The sequence below is a fragment of the Cavia porcellus genome, unplaced genomic scaffold, assembly GCF_034190915.1.
Source record: "Cavia porcellus strain 051 isolate PalLab524CR breed Dunkin Hartley unplaced genomic scaffold, mCavPor4.1 scaffold_31, whole genome shotgun sequence".
In the NCBI taxonomy this organism is placed as follows: domain Eukaryota; kingdom Metazoa; phylum Chordata; class Mammalia; order Rodentia; family Caviidae; genus Cavia; species Cavia porcellus.
Window position 1 is genome coordinate 33741358 of NW_026947514.1, and position 18251 is coordinate 33759608.

Consider the following 18251-nt stretch of genomic DNA (forward strand, 5'->3'; position numbering starts at 1 on the left):
TCTGCCAAACTTACCTGTACCTTGGTGTTCTGGACACAGTAAAAGAGATTTTCCCTGGGGGGAAAACTCAAGTGATAAAAACATCACATGGAAAAAAAAAACATACAAATGTACTAATTACATTGAAACATTAAAAAGTAAAACCTTTTTTTAAAAAAATCACATGAAATTAATAAACCTTGGAGTTTAAGGCTGATCAGTGTGGGCTTTCCATAGTAGTTTTTAAGAGAGATTTGTGCTCGTTTAATTTTGTTTATAAAGTACCTGAAAATATACCAAGAAATTTAGTGGTTTAGAATGCTTTATCTTAGAGAAATAGAAGACATCAGGCTATCAGGAAAGATATATTTACTTACGATGTGTTACAGCACACGCCTAATCTCTATGCTTTCCTATGACTCTTTTAGAAATTACTCCCAGCGGTTTACCGGAGAAAGCTTGAGTTTCTTTTTATGTCAGAAGACCTCCAGAAGAACATTCCAGAAGACATCCTCAAGGTGAGACGGAATCTTTGGCCCACTTGTGCAGTCAGCTTGGCTTTCTAGGATCCAGCAGGACAGGTCTCCAATATATCAGCTATTCCTTATTCTCAAAGAAGGCCTGGTAGAGGCCTGCTAGAGTTTGGGTAAACTTACCTGATTTTAGAATACTTGAAGTACATTGTCCAGGATTACTTACTATAAGCACTCATGAAGCTGAGACAGGAGGATCCGTGGGAGTTTGAGGCCAGTCTGGACTTCATACTGAGACTCTGTCTCAAAAAAGTGTACTAAGTTTAGCCAGGGATTAAAGGGGTTTTTTTGTACCAATAATCAAACTCAGGACCTTGTGCTTGCCAGGCAGGTGCTGCACTGCTGAGCCAAATATATATCCCTGGCCCTTAAGGATTTTTTTCATTTCACATAGAAGAAATACAGTCTTAGTTTCTTTTCTTGTTGCTGAGACAAAATACCTGACACACAAGGGGGCCAAGGATTTAGCTCAGTGGCGGAAGCGCCTGCCTTGTAAGCGCGAGATCATAAGTTCCATCCTCGGTACCAAAAAAAAAAAAAAAAAACCTGACACCCAAAGTTAAAGGAGGAAAGGTTTCTTTGGCTCACAGTTTGTAGAGGTTTTATTTAGTCTATAATCAGCTAACTCCAAGGCAAGGTGGCACATGGCAAAGGGGCAACACTTCATGGCAGCAGAAGACAGCAAAAGCAACAATGGAGGGGGACAAGATTCTTTTAGTCCTTTATATTGTATGCAGACTTCCTGGCCTAGAGTGGGTGTAGCACTCACACCCTTAATTCCTGCCAGAACTATGCCAGACCAATCAGTGGATAGATTTACCAGTCACACACTCTTAATTCCAGCATCATACACTTTAGATTCAGCTACCTCTGAAAAAGCCCAAGACCCCCTGAGGCTTTGGGGGACATCTTGACACAAATCCTAACAAATACTTAACTTGGATTTAATCTAAGGTGTTTGAATTGTTTACCAGCAGAGGATGAGAATATGAAGGAAAAATGAACTAATATTTGGTGAATTATCTTTTCTACAATAGGGGTACTGAATGTGTTATAGTTAACCCTCAGATTTCTAAGAACGGATTCAAATGAAGTATTAACTATATCTGTATAGCATATGTCAGTTGCAATTTATAAAATACTTGAAGTATGCCCTGAGGCTCAATATTCACCTTCTTTGTTTTTTGTACAGTAAATCCCCGAATTATGTATGAGTTCTGTTCAAGGGGTGGGAAGGGAGTATATTCATAAATTGGATTCATTTGTAATTCCAGAAAGTCTCATACTTATCATATTGAGAATTGAACCCAGGCCTTCACATATACCAGGCAAGTTCTTTGCCACTGAACCATACCCATAACCCAGTATATATTTTCTTAATAACCCTGCCAGTAGTTGAAGACACATTTCTAGTAGAATTTAAAGTGAGGGCCAGGCATGGTGGCACACATCTGTAATCCCAGCACTGGAATTCAAGGCCACCCTGGGCTACACAGCAAAATCCTGTCTCAAGAAAAGAAAAAAGTAGAGACTTTCATTTCTATTGTCAAGGACTTACGATCTTGCAGTTTAAAAAAAAAAAAAAGTATCCCTGAGAACCATCTATAGGCATGGGGCTAAAATATGAGTATAACCTATTTTCCTGCCTTGTTTCTTCCTGTGCCTCACTCAGGCAGGATGTAAAGATTCTTGCTTTCAAGGGCTCGCCATCTGGTTGGGAGAAAAAATAAAACACACCTGAGGCTATTATATAGTTAAACCATATAGTCCTAATTTTAATGGCATTTAAATTGTGTGAATTAGAACCATTAGCGAAGCATCTTAGTCTGTTTTCTGTGGCTGTAACAATACCACAGACTGAGTTATTTATAAAGAGTAGAGTTCTATCTGGTTTGTGGTTCTGGGGGCTGGGAAGAAAGGCGTAGCACTGACACCTGCTCAGCATCTGGTGAGATCCTTCTTGTGGTATCATCATGTGAGGGGATCACATGGCAAAACGGAGCAGTGTGCTAGCCTAAGTCTCTGTTCCTCTTTCTAAAATGCTGCTAGCATCATCATGAGGCCTCTCTCTTGTGACCTCGTCTAGTCATAATTATCTCCCAAAGGTCCTGTCTCCAAATATTAATAAATGAATTTACAGGTTAAGTTTCTGACATGTGAAATTTCAAGAGGCGCATTCAAACCACAACAGGAAGGTTTTGTGAAAGAATGCAGAGTGGACTATACCTTAAAACATGGCCAAGATTTAGATCAGGAGTTTAAAACTGATATGTAATGTCCTTTTAAAAAGTAAATTTAAGTGCTCTTAGATGTGCATAAGGCCTTACCTATCTGGCCTGGGAATTAGCAGTTCCTTGTTTAGGTCACTAGTTCACATTTGGCTAGCTTGAGCATGGAGGTTTTGTGTTATTGAGTCCATCTCTCTGAGTCTCAATCTTGTCATGTGTAAAATGGAATTGCAATAATAGTTAAGTGGTTAATGTTGTAAGGGTTAATTTGATTCTTTTGTGTAAAATGCCTAGGTCAGGGCCAGCACATTAAAAGTCTCATGGAAGTGTTTGCTACTACATAGAAGTATTAACATGCTAGACTTGGCTAACATCCCCACCCCGACTGCCACTTCTGTTTATCTCTGTTTAGGAGCTGTACGAGACTGTAGCACAAGACACAGTATCCCCTGTGCTTGACACAAGTCAGAGGCTGGAGAGCTGCACCCCTCGGCTCACCTCCAAAGCTGTCTGTGTGCTCTGGGATCTTCTCAGGCAGGCTCCCCAGCCAGCACAGGCTCTGCTGGAACTCCTGTTTGGGGAAGATGATGGCACTGGCCTCCATCATTGGCCTCTGCAGAAGGCACTTGTGGGCCTTATTCGAAAGGGGCTGCAGGCTCTGCAGGGCCCTGCCTCAGGACCCCCTGAAGATGTTGATGCCATTTACAGAGGCTTGCAGACTCTGCGTTGCTCTGCAGAGTCCCCTGGGGCTGAGTTGCGTGCCCTGTGTGAGGAACTACTGGAGGCCTGCAGGACCGAGGGAAGTCCCCTAAAGGAGGAACAGCTGCTTGGCTGCCTAGTACACAAGGCCGGACGGGGCTTGTTGTCCCTTTATAGCCACACCTATGCAGAAAAAGTCCTGGAAAAGCCACCATGGGCCACAACATCAGGGAAAGGTATGTTCCTTTTGCCATTTATTTATTTATTTAATTTTGATAATTCTGATATGCCCAGCCTCTCTAAAGTTCCTCTAGACCGGTGATGGCAAACCTTTTAAAACTTTCAATGAGACCAAATGGGCCACTGTGGTACATGTGCCATAGGTTCACCACCACTGTTTTAAACTGATGCTCATTTGTTGAGGACACTTACAGGAGAACCTAAGCAAAACTGGGCAAGACTCTTATACATTTTACCTATCACCCAAGACAGAAGTGATGGAGGGAATAGTAACAACAGTAACAGAAAAGAGCTTTGCAGAAGCTACTAAGAGAAGTAAAGTGTCTTTAAGATAAAGCATAGGAAACTTGGTTTCAGTTTTTTAAACAATCGAGTCTCATATCAGTTGATTTTTCGAATGGGCTTTGGTTTAGAAAAAAAGAGCTCGTGATGTCCCAGGAAACCATTTCTGGTTTGTGTTCAGTCTTCCCAGATCATCCAGACCCTGAGCAGACAATGCTGACACTGTTCTCCACACCCAACCCAGCCCAGGCTTGGAAAGTGACTTTTTTCTACTGCCTGAGCAACAGCAAGCACTTCCTCGAGCAGATTCTGGTAAATCAAACTTACTGCATTCTCCATCATGGAAGGACCCTGAACTCTTTTCCTGGGCTTTTTTCATTCCTTTCCTCCCTGCTACTCATTTATTTGACACATGTACCTTAGTTAGTGGCAAGTCACTGGTTCTGCCACTGCCCCACAGGAGACGAGGCTCTGGGAATCAGTACTAGTCATAATTATAGTTGTAGTCACTTTCTGTTAGTCCTTTGGCGGGGAATAAGATGTCAGGTATGTCTCAGCTTTCTGAAAGGTGTAAGAGAAAAAACCACAGTAGCACTGCATGACATAGCTGAGGGGGCAATTACTGTAAATGTTTTCTTTTAAGCTAGGCATAGTGGCACATGCCTATAATCCTAGAATTTTAGAGGCTGAGGCAGGAGGATTGCCATCAAGGCCAGCCTGGGATACATAATGAGTTCAAAGCCAGCCTGAACTATATAGAGAGATGATATCTTAAAAAACAAAATCAAAAATGTTTCCTTCCAGATTGCCACTGAACTTAATTTCTGAATCTTGTCCTGTGTGTTGTGTACTGTGCTAGGAGCTAGGATTACATCAGGAGTCATTCCTTGCCTCTGAGAGCTTCCATTATCATCTTGTGCTTCTGTGAACATTTATTGTTTGCCACTGCTCACTTTGTGATTATCAGAAATCTCCCTACTGACCTCAATAGCTTCTTTGCCTAATAAGCAGGATGCTGGAACTCTCTCCTTCTAGTCCACATTGCAGCCTACAGTGGTCTTCTTTGGCTTACAGGTAACAGCACTAACTCTGTTGAAAGAGGAAGACTTCCCAAGCCTTGGCTGCCTACTGGATAGAGAATTCAGGCCTCTCAGGCACCTGCTCGTGCTCCTAGGCTGGACACACTGCCAGAGCCTCGAGTCAGCAAAGCGGCTGCTCCAGACCCTGCACAAGACCCAGGTAATGCCCACTCCTGACTCTACGCTGGTTGCTCCTTAAGTGAGTGCCATTTTGCTTTGAGATTCAGCAGAATGCCAGGTTGGTCACAGTCTCTGATACCAGATACCTAATTAAGCATCTTCTTCCCTACTGAAATAGGACCAAGCCTGCGATGAGCTTCTGAGGGATGCCTGTGATGGACTGTGGACCCACTTGGAGGTCCTGGAGTGGTGTGTACAGCACAGCAGGTATCGGCCTGGATGGCCAGCCCTTCCCACCATCCAGCACACCTGACCCTATGCCTATGTGTGGGAATTTCAAGACTTCTACATAAATGTTTTAAGTTGATGATGTTGACCAGTCATGTTGTTCCAGCTATTAAACTGGGGCGGGGGAGGAGGAGAAAGAAAACCTAGGTTAATGATTTTCTTCTCTGAGACCATCAGGCCATAACCAGAGGCAGTTTTCAGGATGATGGTTTAAAAAAAAAAAAAAAAAGCAACAACAATATATGTTACATTTCCTACGCACTTTGCTATATGCCAGGCATTGCTCTAAGCCCTTTACCTGGATGATCAAGCTTCACTACAACTCTATGAGGTAAATGCTGATATTATCATTTATTTGAAAGGTAGAACAGCTGAAGTGTGGAAGTGTTAAATAACTTGCCCAAAATTACATAGCAAGTAAATGTCATCCATATCCTTAGTCACATGTTACCTTGGATCATACTTTCATTCAACAAATGCTCACTGAACTGTATGTGAAGTCCTGCTTTTCCCTGAAGACATCCTAGCTCTGGGTTCCTCTCTCAATCTTCACTCACCTCACCAGCACTTTTTGAAGTAGAATCAGCGGAGGGGGAAGTGGTGAGGGGCCCTTCTTCAAAGTAACAGCCAGCAAAGTTTATGTGAGTTCAAAGCTAGGGAGAGTGTAGAAATTAGGAAACTGAAACTTCAGGTCCTTTCTAGACCCTACTTACCACAAAGGCCCCTTCTAGGTTCTTTCTAGACAAATGGAGTAGAATTAACAGATGTACCTCCCTGAATATAAATAAACAAGAGATTCTACCTCAGACGTACTAAATAGAGTCTAAGGAAGTCAAACTGTGGTTTTGTGGGCTGGAGAAGAATGGAAATAAAAACCAACTTTTATTTCTGCAGGACAATAATATAACCTGTCTCTCCTTCCAACCTCCCAACTTTCCCTTTCAGCAACCCCATACCAAAGAGAGATCTCTTGTGTCATTTACATGGTGGAGACAGCCACTCAGTGCTCTACTCTCTCCATCACCTTACCAACCTTCCAGCACTCAGAGAGGAAGAAGTTCTCAAGTTCTTACAGAAGATGCCAGCCAAGGACCTCCCACAAGAGCATGGTGAGGTGCTGATGGAATGATTTGGCCAGGATCCCCTCTTGCACATATTTACTCCAATGTAAGACTTATCTAGATCTAAGGTTTATCTGGCTGTCATGAAAAAGGCACAGCAGGTGTTCTTCAAATTATTGCTGTTAGCTCATGGGATGTAAGGCCACTCTTCCCCTTTCTTGATGAGATATAGGGAGTTCCCTGGGCACAGTCCCACATCCTTTATCCTATAGGATCATCTCAGAAACCACTGGCATACCCTCATCCCAGTGAAACAAAATTGGGAACTGTCCTCTGTATTCACAGCATTGTCCTTGAAAATTCTTGGTGAATGGTTTTGTGCCTCATAAGCTTTCTTATAGCACAAAAATGTGCCCTCCTTCCTCTCCTTCATTCTCTTTGGAAACATTAAGGGATTTTTCTGAAACAATGACAAACCTCATTTTAACTTTTGATCTTTGCTTGAAATTCAAAACTCTTATTTACAAGCTTGGTCTTTTTGCTGTCAAAATCCTATCATAGCATAGTCACAGGCTGCCTTACAAACCAGGGATGCATACATTTGAGAGAAACAGTCTTTCCATAGTCAATAGATATATCTCAGCCTGGATGTTGCTGTGCTTGACTTTCTAAAGGACCTACAATGGATTGCAAAATCAGTGTTACCATGTTCTGTAATTTTTTTCCTGGAAAGATATTTAAGAGATTTCCTGAAGGAACTAAAATTCTAGCCTTGACATATATATACAAAAGCTTTCCAAAGAAATATGTTGTTGTTGTTGTTGTTGTTGTTGTTGTTGTTGAATAGAAGGGATTTTATTATTTATTTTAAAGAAAATTCATACACCATTGATTATACAAAACTATTTCTCAGTGTAATTCTCTGTCCACTGAAGAAATCGGAATACACCATGATGAGAATTAGTAATGTCAAAACAAGTTCACTGGTTATAGGGAACAAATACACGTTTAATTGCTTGACACTTTATTGAATGCAGCAAAAGAGTCAGCATCTTTGCCTTCATTGTGCACAGGTAAAGCAGGAGCCAGGGAGGGCATGGCGGCAGTTTCCTTAGCAAGAAAGGTCCATGCCCCAGAGTCCTGCCGTGTGTGGGAAGACTACCCCATGTTCTGTCGGTTGCCGTAGCCCCTCGGATGGGTGTGCTTCCAGTCATCCCACTCGCGTGCTCTGTGGAGAACCTTCTCATTGTCCTCTCTTTCCTTTTCTTCATCTTCCTGTTGCTGAGCCACTCTTTTGAAATCAGCTGATGTTGCTTTGGCTATTCCCTGGTCTGGTAGTGCTCCACATTGCTGGTGCTGCTCGTACCAGTCACTCACGGTCATAGTTGCCAGACTTGGATAACCAGCTCCGAAAACTTTGGCTTGGGTGTTGTCCCGAGTGAGTATGAAGGATTTCAGGGGAGGTCTGTCCTGAAGAGATGAGTGAGAAGTTGATGCTTCTCTTGAAGAGTCTTTTTCTCTCAGAATCTTTATTTCCTGGTCAATGCACTCAACTTCTTCTAAGCTGATTCCAATCCACCTCCGAAGATGAAGGAGATAATATTCACGAACTTGCTCATCATCTGCTTGACCACTTTCCACAGCAGATTTCAGTGCAGACAACCTCTGCTCCACCTCTTTCTTCTGCTTGTATCTCTCTATTTTAGCCTTCCTCTGAGAAGCCATAGCAACAAGGTTAGCACAGGCCACAGAGGAACTAGCAGTGTTAATTTCAGCTGTGTTGTTCTTGGTTTTGGGCAGCTCAAAATCTGCCACGTGATAATAATGGCAATGAGTTAAGTAGTTTATAAAATATTCTCGAGCCCACTGTAAATGATCGAGGCGCTTGCTGGGGTTCACTTGTTTCATGGTGAGGGCTCCTTGAAACGCTGGCACCATCAGGTACTTCAGGTCAGTGGAGCAAATGTCTTCTAAATCTTCATTTCGGCTGAACAAATCGAGCTGTGATAACATTTCAGCAGCCTGCTCAAGTAGGTCTAGTCCCTTGCACACTTTATCCTGGATTGTCCTGGAGCCAGTGGGTTCATCCATTACTTCTACTTCCTCCAGAAGCTGTTGGCTGGATTCGAACAGCTCGGGAAGTCGAGGTAGCTGTAACCCATCTTCAGATGCTGCCATCTGGGAGCCAAAGAAATATTTAAAATCTGATCACTGGTGACCTGTGGGGACACACTTAGAACTTGAACTTGAAAAAGGCAAAAAGGAAGACTAGGGGGCTGGGGATTTAGCTCAGCGGCATAAGTGCCTGCCTTGCAAGCAGGCAGTCGTGAGTTCGGTCCCCGGTACCAGTAAAAACGAAAAAGACCAAAAAAAAAAAAAAAAAAAAAAAAAAGGAAGACTAATAGGGCTGGGACTAGGGTGCAAAACTTGACCCCTGGGCAACAGTGGCATGTAGTGGCATGAGACATGTAGGCTCCTGGAGAAAAGGAAGCAAAGAGGACTGAAAGTTGGTGTTGACAGAAAAAAGACCTGGAGGGGATAGAGGTCAGATCCACAGAAAGAGAGGGTAAGAGCCTAGAAGTACAGCCTTTCTTTGCTTCAGGCATGCTGGTTGTTTACACCTGAAAGAATTAACTCTGAAATTCTGCCTGTTTTGCTCTACAATTCAGATTGTGCCGATGCCCCAGCTCCTGAGCACCTGAACCAGTGTCAGAATCTGACCCTCTACCAGGGCTTCTGTGCCATGAAATATGCCATCTATGCCCTCTGTGTGAACTCACACCAGTACTCCCAGTGTCAGGACTGCAAAGACAGCCCCGGTGAGGACCTGGCCTCGGTCACAGAGCCTACAGAGGACTCGGTCCCCTCCCCAGGTAACGCACCCCCTATCCCATCCCTGACATATTGCTGACAAAGCCTGTCCCAGTGAGTGCTTTAGGCGGCTACCCTTTCTCACCATGACTGAGGTAGCCTTGATTTTATGGAGTTCAGTAATAATGCCAACCATTTATGAGCTCAATGAAACAAATAACTTGCTTATAATCACCTAGAGCAGTGATGGTGAACCTTTTAAAGCATTCAGTGATACAAACAGCCTACTGCAGCACATGTTCCATAGGTCCTACAGTGTTGTTTTCCACATGCTTTCCTTTTCTTTAACTATGATCCACTGTAGCAATGGCATTTCATATCATACTGTCAGTTTCTACCTAAGTATATGCTTTGTGTTTATCCATTTGTGTGTGTGTGTAAACAGTCTTAGGAAACAATACTTTTCTAAATGAACATCCTTGAGATTATTTTTGTTTTCTGTTCTATTTCATTCTTAAATGTAAGTCCTTAAGACAATTTCACAGGTTACATTATCCAGTGTGAAGATAGAGACGTAATGTCCTATCCTCTGTCATATTTTTTTTTTTAACCAGAATTCCTTGACTCCTGTGACTAGTGCTCAGTTCCTTTTCACTTCTAGCTTTGGAATAGACCCTCACATTTGAGCACGATCTATTTTGGCCTGCTGAGTAATTTAACCACTGATTAAAATAAAATAAGGAATAAAGAATCCACAGCCTGCCTTCATTCCTGGAACTGAAATATGGACTATTTGTCAGAGACGAAGAATAACATCACGTTTAAAAAGTGAAAACAATGCCAGGCATGGTAGTGCACACCTGTAATCCTAGCATTTGGGAGGCTGGAACAGGAGAAGCATCATGAGTTTGAGTCTAACCTGAACTACATAGTGAGATCTTGTCTCAGAAAACTAGTGAATGAGAGAATGAATGAATGAATGAATGAATGTGAAAACAAATGAGTGTTCAGGGTGCTCTTAAACAAATTAAAATAGCAGAATATTTCTGCCAATCACGAGACATGACTGAGTAATCACTCATATTTGCTTCTTCCTTCAGTTCCCTTAGTCATTAAAAACTAAATGAGATAAAGTTGTGAGTCTGGCAAGGGACTAATGTTTGTATTCTCCTTCCTGCTCTTCGCCTGCCTTTTCTCTTGCTCATGCTTCTTCAGGTGCTTCACATCTCTTCTCAACTTACCTGGCCAGGTGTCAACAGTATCTGTGCAGTCTCCCTGACTCTTTGTGCCTGGAACTTCTAGAAAACATCTTCTCCTTGCTCCTCATCACCTCTACTGATCTTCACCCAGAGCCTCACCTGCCAGAGGACTATGCTGAGGATGACGACACTGAAGGGAAAAGTCCCTTGGCTTTGAGGTCTCCACCAGAAAGCCCTCAGCATGCACCACAGCCTGAACAGAAGTCAGAACGGGGTTCCCTTGAATTCCCCAGGAACCTGGTTCACACGATACCAGGCTGTCTAAAACCACAGCCAAAAGACAGCTCCCTGGGGCTCCATGACAATTTCTTGGATCTAAAGCACTTTACTAATGGTATCAATGGATTCCTGGCTGATGAGTTTGCAATAGGGGCCTTCCTTGGGCTTCTCCAGGAGCAGTTGGATAGGATCAGCAGCCATAACGCCCCTGATATGGCAAGGCTTCTGGAAGGCCAGAGCTGCGCAGGAAGCAGAGATGGACTGCAGAGCCGCCTGTACCGGTTTTCCAAGGTTCTTTCTGAGGCCCAGTGGAGATATAAGGTGGTAACAAGCAACCAGGGCCCAGGTAAGAGAAGGGGGCAGAACTGGTAGGCCCAGAAAGGAGGAGGGAGGAAACTTGAGGGAAAGAGGTCGAAGTGCGTGAGAGTCTAATTCAGGGCATATGGCCATAGCCACCAATTCAGAGCCCTGTAGTAGTACTCCATGTCTCAGATGTTAGTGCACATCATCCCCTGCCTGCCTCCCCAGTCAAAAGGTCACACCTAAGTCTCTCATTCTCCTTATATTTACTGTTTTAGAGGAGCCACTTGCCCGAAGGTACCGACCCATTGCCACAAGGCACTCCACTCTCCGCAGGGGTCGTCGGACAAGAAGGAGCAGGGCAGGTAATCTAAAAATCTCTCCCCATACCTTGCTCTCTCTCTCTCATATGCCAGGCAAGTGTATATTGCTGCTTATCTAATATCTCCTTAGAGCCCATGGTCCAACAAAGCGTTGTAAGAATATCCTAATCCCACTCCTCTGTTAATTCTTTTGTTAATAGATTCTTACATAATCTTCCAGAAATTCTCCATCCAATACAAATGTACTGTATCCTTTCATATGTGCAATGCATGATGATAATACCTATATAGATAGGTTGGGTAATTTGCAACTTGCTTTTTTCAGTTGTATCCAGTTATATATACAGATGTATCACTCTATATGAAATTTTCCTCTCACTTTAAAGACTGCTTAGTATTCTATGTCATACAATGTTCATATATATATATATATTCATGAACATTTAAGTTTTGTCCTGTTTTTTACTATGAAAAGCAATGCTAACCAGGCATCATGGCACACTCCTGTAATCCCAGCTACTCAGGAGACTGAGGCAGGAGGATCAAAAATTCAAAGCCAGCCTGGGCAATTTAACAAGACCCTGTGTCAAAATAAAATGGCTGAAACTGTAGCTCAGCACTAGAGCATTTGCCTAGGATGTTGGAGGCCCTGTCTTCAATCCACAGCACTGAAAAAATAAAGCAAGAAAGAAAAAAAGCTATAGAAAACAGTATTGAAAACATCTAGGCATACTTACATATGCATTCAAATTCCTAGCAGAATTGGTAGGTCAGTGGTGTTTTTACATGAAATATAGATCAGTGTCACCAAATTGCCTTAAAAACTGTAACTACCAACTTTGTGTGATTTCCTGTTTTCACATATATTAGTCAACAATGAATAATACCAGAATTTCAAAAATTGATAAAACAGTGATGTTTAATGGCTTAATATTAACTTTTTTGGTTTGATTTTTTTTTCCAAATATTAGCTATGTATATTTTTCTGTGAGTTGCCTAATCGTGTTTAAAGTCCATTTCGCTCATTAGTGGGTTCATCTTTTTTCCTTTTGTTTTTTTGGGACCAGGAATCAAACTCAGGACCTTGCATTTGGCAGGTGGGCACTATACCACAGAGCTGTATCCCCAGCCCAAGCTTCATCTTTTCATTGAACTGTAGAAAGCTCTTTATGCATTAAGGAAATAGATTGCCATTGTGTACCATAATCTTTTCTCTATTTTGTCTTTTTTTTTTTTCCTTAAATTGTCCTCTCGTGCCTTTAAGAGCCAGCCCTATTCTTAGGACAGCCCTCCTAAACTGAGAGGGAAACTGCTGTACATCCTGCCAGACTACCCTGTCACAGCTGAGCACAGGGGAGCACAAACATAGGCCAGGACACTATTTTGTCTTTTGAATGAATTTTTCTTTGAGAAATTTAGTATAATATTATTATGCAGCAGGGCTTTTTACATGTTTAGACAATTTTCATTCTGACATTGGTGTTCATATTTTACACAATTCACAAGATATAGATTCCTGTGTGCTGAACAATACTTGGTATCTTGCGAAAGATGAGGCATGAGCAAAGCCTTTGCCTTGGTGTAAATCACTTGAATAACAAGTACACATGAAAAACTAAACTCAGATGCTACATGGAAACAGAAGAAATCTCTTAGAAGAGAATGCCAGCCTACAAAGTCAGGGAAAGACATTATATGAAATTGATTCCTGAACTAAGCTCCTAAAAAATGAATAGTCACTAGCAATCAGAATGGTGAACAGATTTGGTAGGGTGGGCACAGTGCTGAGAGAGAAACCTGGAAAAACTTTGAATATGGTTGCTAAGGCCCTGAAGCTGCTCAAGTAGTTTGTTTGGGGCAGGAGACAGAATTTGCATTGACTTACTTTGCCCAAGAGTTGAAACCCATCATCTCTTCCTCATAGCTGCCTACTCTTTCTAAAGGTCAGCCCGAGCAATGAGCCAAGAGAGCTTCCTTGCACAGTCTTCTTCGTCAAAAACCTTAATAAGGGACAGTAAGCCCATTAGCAAGCCCTAACACTTTAGGAAAGCTAGCCAATGAAAGATTTTCTTCCAGGCCTTTGAATGTAGTGGTCTTTAGCAGGCCAGGTCTCATGATTTAGTTCCTTACCTTTTCAAGTCTGAGAAGACCCTTTTCTTTATGTCACAAAATGTTGAAACAATTTGCATCCTGATGCTTCTTGGGTATAATAGATGTGATTTTGTTTTCTCAGTCTATCATTGGTGCTTGTTGAGCAGATGGTGGCCATTGACCATAGAAATAACTGGAAAACTCCTAGGGCTATAAGACAAGTTGCAGGCTGCAGCCTAACTGAGCTCTTAAACTTACCCTTTGCCCTTGAAAAAAACAGCATGTATGCCCAATATTCTTTGACTGTATCTGAATCTTACCTTTCAGTCCAACTTAGAAGTTAATTGAGTTTCTTTCTTCCTGATACTTCTAGATGGCCGGGACAGAGGCTCCAACCCATCCCTGGAAAGTATGAGTAGTGAACTGAGCACAAGTACTTCAGGTATGTAGGTCCCAGCTAGCTGGCAAATTTAAGCCTGCGTTTAGGAAAAGTGATGCTGCAGATGGCCAGACAGATTTCAGCTGGGAAAAGGAACCACTTTGTTTCACTCTCAGTTGAGGAACTCATCAGCAGAGAGAAAAGTGATTGCCCAACAAAAGTGGTTGGTAGTATATATATTTAGTATTCTGTGATGGTAGCATAGGTTGACGCTTCACTGGAGAAAACATCAAGACCCTTTTAGAGAAGGATTTTGAGAAGGTAAATGTGTGGTTGGAGGTAGCAGCCATTTGGTCTTTCCTCAGTTTCTCTTATGTCCTTGACCCTCTTGTCCTTGTGTTCCAACAGAGGGCAGTTTGAGTGCTGTGTCTGGGCGGAGTGAGCTGGAGAGCCGATCACAGCCACATCCACAAAGTTCATTTCTCCCCATGATGTTCTCCCCACCTGAGTCACTGCTGGCATCCTGTATCCTCCGGGGCAACTTTGCAGAAGCCCATCAGGTGAGCAGAGCCTTGGCTGCACCTTGTTCTAAGTAAAGAATGTTAAGTCAGCCCCCCAGGTGGCTGTGACACCCTGGGCCTCACGGAAAGCTCATTGCATGTGCCTCTCAGGAGCACTTGCGGAACAACATTGAGAGGAAGGAATTTCCATGTGTTCAGATCCAGTAACCAGCATTGCAGATCAGAGACATTCAACACAAACAGTGACTTAACATGGTAAAAGAAAATATTTTACCATAACATCACTGCTTCAAACTGTTCAAATGATTTTGTTTCTTTCCCTGTGCCCTGTCTTGGAACATGTCCACATTTTTCATGTAGTTTAAAAATCATCATGCAGACAATTTTCAATAATAATACCAGACATTGGTGTTGTTATTGGTATATGACAAGTAGAGCAGGTAGCAGACTAGAATGTTGATGATTCATTGGCACTAGAGCTGTCATCAGGCTCTTCTTGGGCAGGGTGGTGCATATGTGTAATCTCAGCTACTTGGGAGACTGAAGCAGAAGGATGTTAAGTTGGAAGCCAATCTGGGCAACTTAGCAAGATACTATCTCAAAGGAAAAAAAATTTAAAGTGCCTCCTGTGATCACTTTACATCTCCTACTGTAATGATGATAATTATGATTCTTTGAGAAGATGGGACCTGCCCCAGCCTTTCTTTTTGTCTTTCTGTTTCTGTGGTGCTATGGATGGAGCCCATAGCTTGGCACATACCTGCAAGCACTCCACAACTTAACTACATATCTAGCCCTGAAATGTGAGTTTTTGTTATTGTGGTGGTTATTGCTTCTGTTGCTCCCTAGCCTCTCTTAAACCCACATAAAGGAATTGACTGAGAGTCACGTGACACTTCTACCCCTCAACACCCTCCACTTCTCCTTTCCTTCAGCCTCAACTTTTTTTTTTTAAACAAAAATTTGATTATTTTAACCTACTCGAAGAATAAGTTATACAGGGCTGGAGATTTAGCTCAGTGGCCTAAGCGCCTGCCTGGCAAGTCCAAGGTCGTGAGTTCAATCCTTGGTACCACAAAAAAAAAAAAAAAGAAAAATGTACACATTATAAGGAAATACCAAAAAATGTTAGCAAAAAAACAAAGTTACTTTTAACCTTATTGCATGAAACAACAACATTAAAGGTACTGGGTATTTTTGACCAATATTTTTTCATGATACGTATGATTGTATATAGCTGAAATTGTTTTAAATCTAAACTTACATTGTTTTTCATATACTATAAGCACTTATCTTATAGTATTACTATATAGTATATACTATAAGCATTTATCTTAACTTTGAACTTAGTGACTTTATAGTAGTATGACCAAGTAGCAGTCACCATTTTTCTTTTGACCAACATTTAGATTCTTTTCAAGTTTGTTATAGTCATAGTATACCAAGATGTTCATCTTTAAGCATCAACTCTTTTGAAATAAAAAGTTTCTCACAAAAAATTACTGCATCAAAGGACATATTTAAAGCTTTACAATTTTTTGATAAACTACTTTACCAAAACAATTGTTTCAGTTTAACTATACACTACACTGAGGGTTCGTTTTTGCACTTTGCTATTGTTTTACATGCAAAATAGTCTAGTTACCCAAATTCCTGGCTTAGTGGTAAGAGCAAGTTGTTTCCTATGTCTGTACTGGTCATAAGTATTCCTTCTGAAATTGTCTGCATCTTTTACTGGGCCTCTGACTATTTTCTTTACTGACCTATTAAGAGTTATTTTCAGATTTGATCTATTTTTGTAACGTTCAGTGAATTTCTGACCCTACACAGTGAATAACTTAAGAGCCGTAGTCTTATGATTTGGCCAGACTTCCTCCCAACATTCCCTGGCTCAGTGGGCCTACCACAACCATGCTCTTCCCTTTTCTGTGACAGGTGGTCTTCACGTTCAACCTGAAGTCTTCACCTAGTGCAGGGGAACTGATGTTTGTGGAGCGCTACCAGGAAGTGATCCAGGAGCTGGCTCGAGTAGAGCACAAGATTGAAAACCAGAACTCGGATGGCACTAACAGCACCATTCGAAGAACTGGTAGTGGCCGTTCAACTCTACAGGCCATTGGCAGCGCTGCAGCTGCAGGTCAGGCTTCTGTGCTACCGTCATGGGCGGTAGGGTAACTATCTGGGGGTGAGAAGGGTAAGGAGAGAAACCACTGAAATCACAGGCTTTTTATACTACCTGGCAGAAATCCAAAATAAGAATTTATCTTGGAAAACAGCAATCCTAACACATTGAGAGTAATCTAGCTACACCCAACCTCCCTGACCAAATATTCACGTACTTGCCACTCAGGCTGCCCCAGTAAGCTCATCCTGTTGCTAAGGAGCATGAACTATTCCTACTGTGCATTCTGCGGCCACTCTCTCAGGCTTCAAGAAGTGGTTGAGTGAGGGGTGTAGCTCAGTGGCATAAGCGTGTGCCTGGCAAGCACAAAGTCATGAGTTTGAAAAAAAAAGGAAGTGGTTGAGAGTTCGTTTCCTTCTTATGTAATTATTCGGAAATAAAACTTGTTAGGTCACTGTTCCTGAAGTGTTCAAATTGTTTTCTGACATTTATAGCCTGAGAGCCACATACCTCAGGTCTTAGTTGTGGCTGTACTGCCCAAAAGCTCATTTTTCATTATTTCTTGGAAATAGAATCTTGTCATATATTTTCACATATGTTATTGGTCTAGCTCTAAGTTACCATTACATGTTATTCCTTACATAGCCTCCCAAGAGTTTTCCATACCTACATAAAAAATATAGGCACATTCTTTTTGTATTTGTGGTAAAAAGACTCTTGTAACAAATACTATGGTCTACCTTGCTTTTCTAAGATGCGTTTTAAAGATCTTCTCTGACCAGAATTTACAGATCCATTTCTTTCCTTCTCAACCTGCTTTTACATCCAGTTTCAAAAAAGGATTCCTTGGTCTCAACTGTTCTGAGTTTCTCTCGCCTTTGTCTTGAGACAATGAGAGTGGGCTATAATGGTGATGTTAATATACATAGATCCTATGCAGAGGAAGCACTGCAGTCTAAAATAACTACTTCTGATAATAAAAGTAACAAAGTGATCTTAACCCCTTGCTTTTTACTCCATTGCTGGGTGTCCAGGGATGGTATTTTACTCCATTTCTGATGTGACCGACAAGCTGCTCAGCACCTCCGGAGACCCCATCCCCACACTCCAGGAGGACTTCTGGATTAGCAACACTCTGACAGAGCCCAGCACTCCCCTGAGAGAAGTTCTAGAAGACCTTAGTCCCCCTGCCATGGCTGCGTTTGACCTAGCTTGCTCTCAATGCCAGCTCTGGAAAACCTGCAAGCAGCTCTTGGAAACAGCTGAACGGCGTCTGAACAGTACCCTGGAGAGCCGGGGTGAGTAGGCTGTGTTAGCTTTATACCTGCATTCTGAGGTGAGGAGCCAACCTTCTGAGAGATGTGATAATCTGTACAAGAAAGTTGTTTTTAGGAAAAGGAGGACGAAGAAAACTTTTACTAGTTACATGCGCTCATGTCTGATATGATGTCATAAAGAATCTGTTGAAACTCTCACATTCTTAGAAGGCATAACAGGCTGTAGTCACTTGGGAAAGTTCTTTTCTGGTTTATCACTAAATTCAAAGAAGCAGTATCCATTAAAAGTTGGTAAAAGTGGAGGCCAAATACATAGATTAGAGCAGGTGCTTAGCATGTGTGAGGACCTGGATTCAATCCCTAGTACAAAAGGCTAAATAAATAAATATACTTTTTTAACAAAAAAGAACAAATGGAGTTTTGTCTTTAGACTACGTGCC

General features: G+C 42.0%; 2 protein-coding genes and 1 non-coding gene across 7 annotated transcripts in view; 1 reads left to right on the forward strand and 2 right to left on the reverse strand.

Moving 5' to 3' along the window:
• Zfyve26 (zinc finger FYVE-type containing 26) overlaps nucleotides 1-18251 on the forward strand; it is a 62945-nt gene that overhangs the window by 7916 nt on the left and 36778 nt on the right. For 3 of the 4 annotated variants that reach the window (XM_063241188.1, XM_063241187.1, XM_063241189.1), the window contains 14 exons: nucleotides 408-497; nucleotides 3153-3675; nucleotides 4143-4273; nucleotides 5036-5200; nucleotides 5339-5427; nucleotides 5726-5779; nucleotides 6394-6557; nucleotides 9179-9382; nucleotides 10536-11144; nucleotides 11377-11463; nucleotides 13886-13954; nucleotides 14300-14451; nucleotides 16348-16549; nucleotides 17569-17832. In XM_063241188.1, the coding sequence (XP_063097258.1) occupies nucleotides 408-497; nucleotides 3153-3675; nucleotides 4143-4273; nucleotides 5036-5200; nucleotides 5339-5427; nucleotides 5726-5779; nucleotides 6394-6557; nucleotides 9179-9382; nucleotides 10536-11144; nucleotides 11377-11463; nucleotides 13886-13954; nucleotides 14300-14451; nucleotides 16348-16549; nucleotides 17569-17832 (2803 nt within the window). The remainder of the gene's footprint in view (nucleotides 1-407; nucleotides 498-3152; nucleotides 3676-4142; nucleotides 4274-5035; nucleotides 5201-5338; nucleotides 5428-5725; nucleotides 5780-6393; nucleotides 6558-9178; nucleotides 9383-10535; nucleotides 11145-11376; nucleotides 11464-13885; nucleotides 13955-14299; nucleotides 14452-16347; nucleotides 16550-17568; nucleotides 17833-18251) is intronic. The other variant, XM_003472367.5, reaches the window with a different exon arrangement.
• On the reverse strand, nucleotides 7519-17982 carry LOC100719429 (immunoglobulin-binding protein 1-like). 2 transcript variants are annotated; one of them, XM_063241190.1, is made up of 2 exons: nucleotides 17859-17982; nucleotides 7519-8687 (listed from the first exon to the last, which is right to left on the reverse strand). In XM_063241190.1, the coding sequence occupies exons 1-2, from the start codon at nucleotides 17862-17864 to the stop codon at nucleotides 7668-7670; spliced, it is 1026 nt and encodes a 341-aa protein (XP_063097260.1). In that variant the 5' UTR covers nucleotides 17865-17982; the 3' UTR covers nucleotides 7519-7667. The 2 variants fall into 2 exon arrangements, with proteins under 2 accessions (XP_063097260.1, XP_063097261.1); XM_063241191.1 differs by lacking the exon at nucleotides 17859-17982 and adding an exon at nucleotides 13833-13946.
• LOC111757584 (small Cajal body-specific RNA 11) lies at nucleotides 12664-12800 on the reverse strand. Its single transcript, XR_002791896.1, has one exon. It is a non-coding gene; the product is annotated as a small Cajal body-specific RNA 11 (non-coding RNA).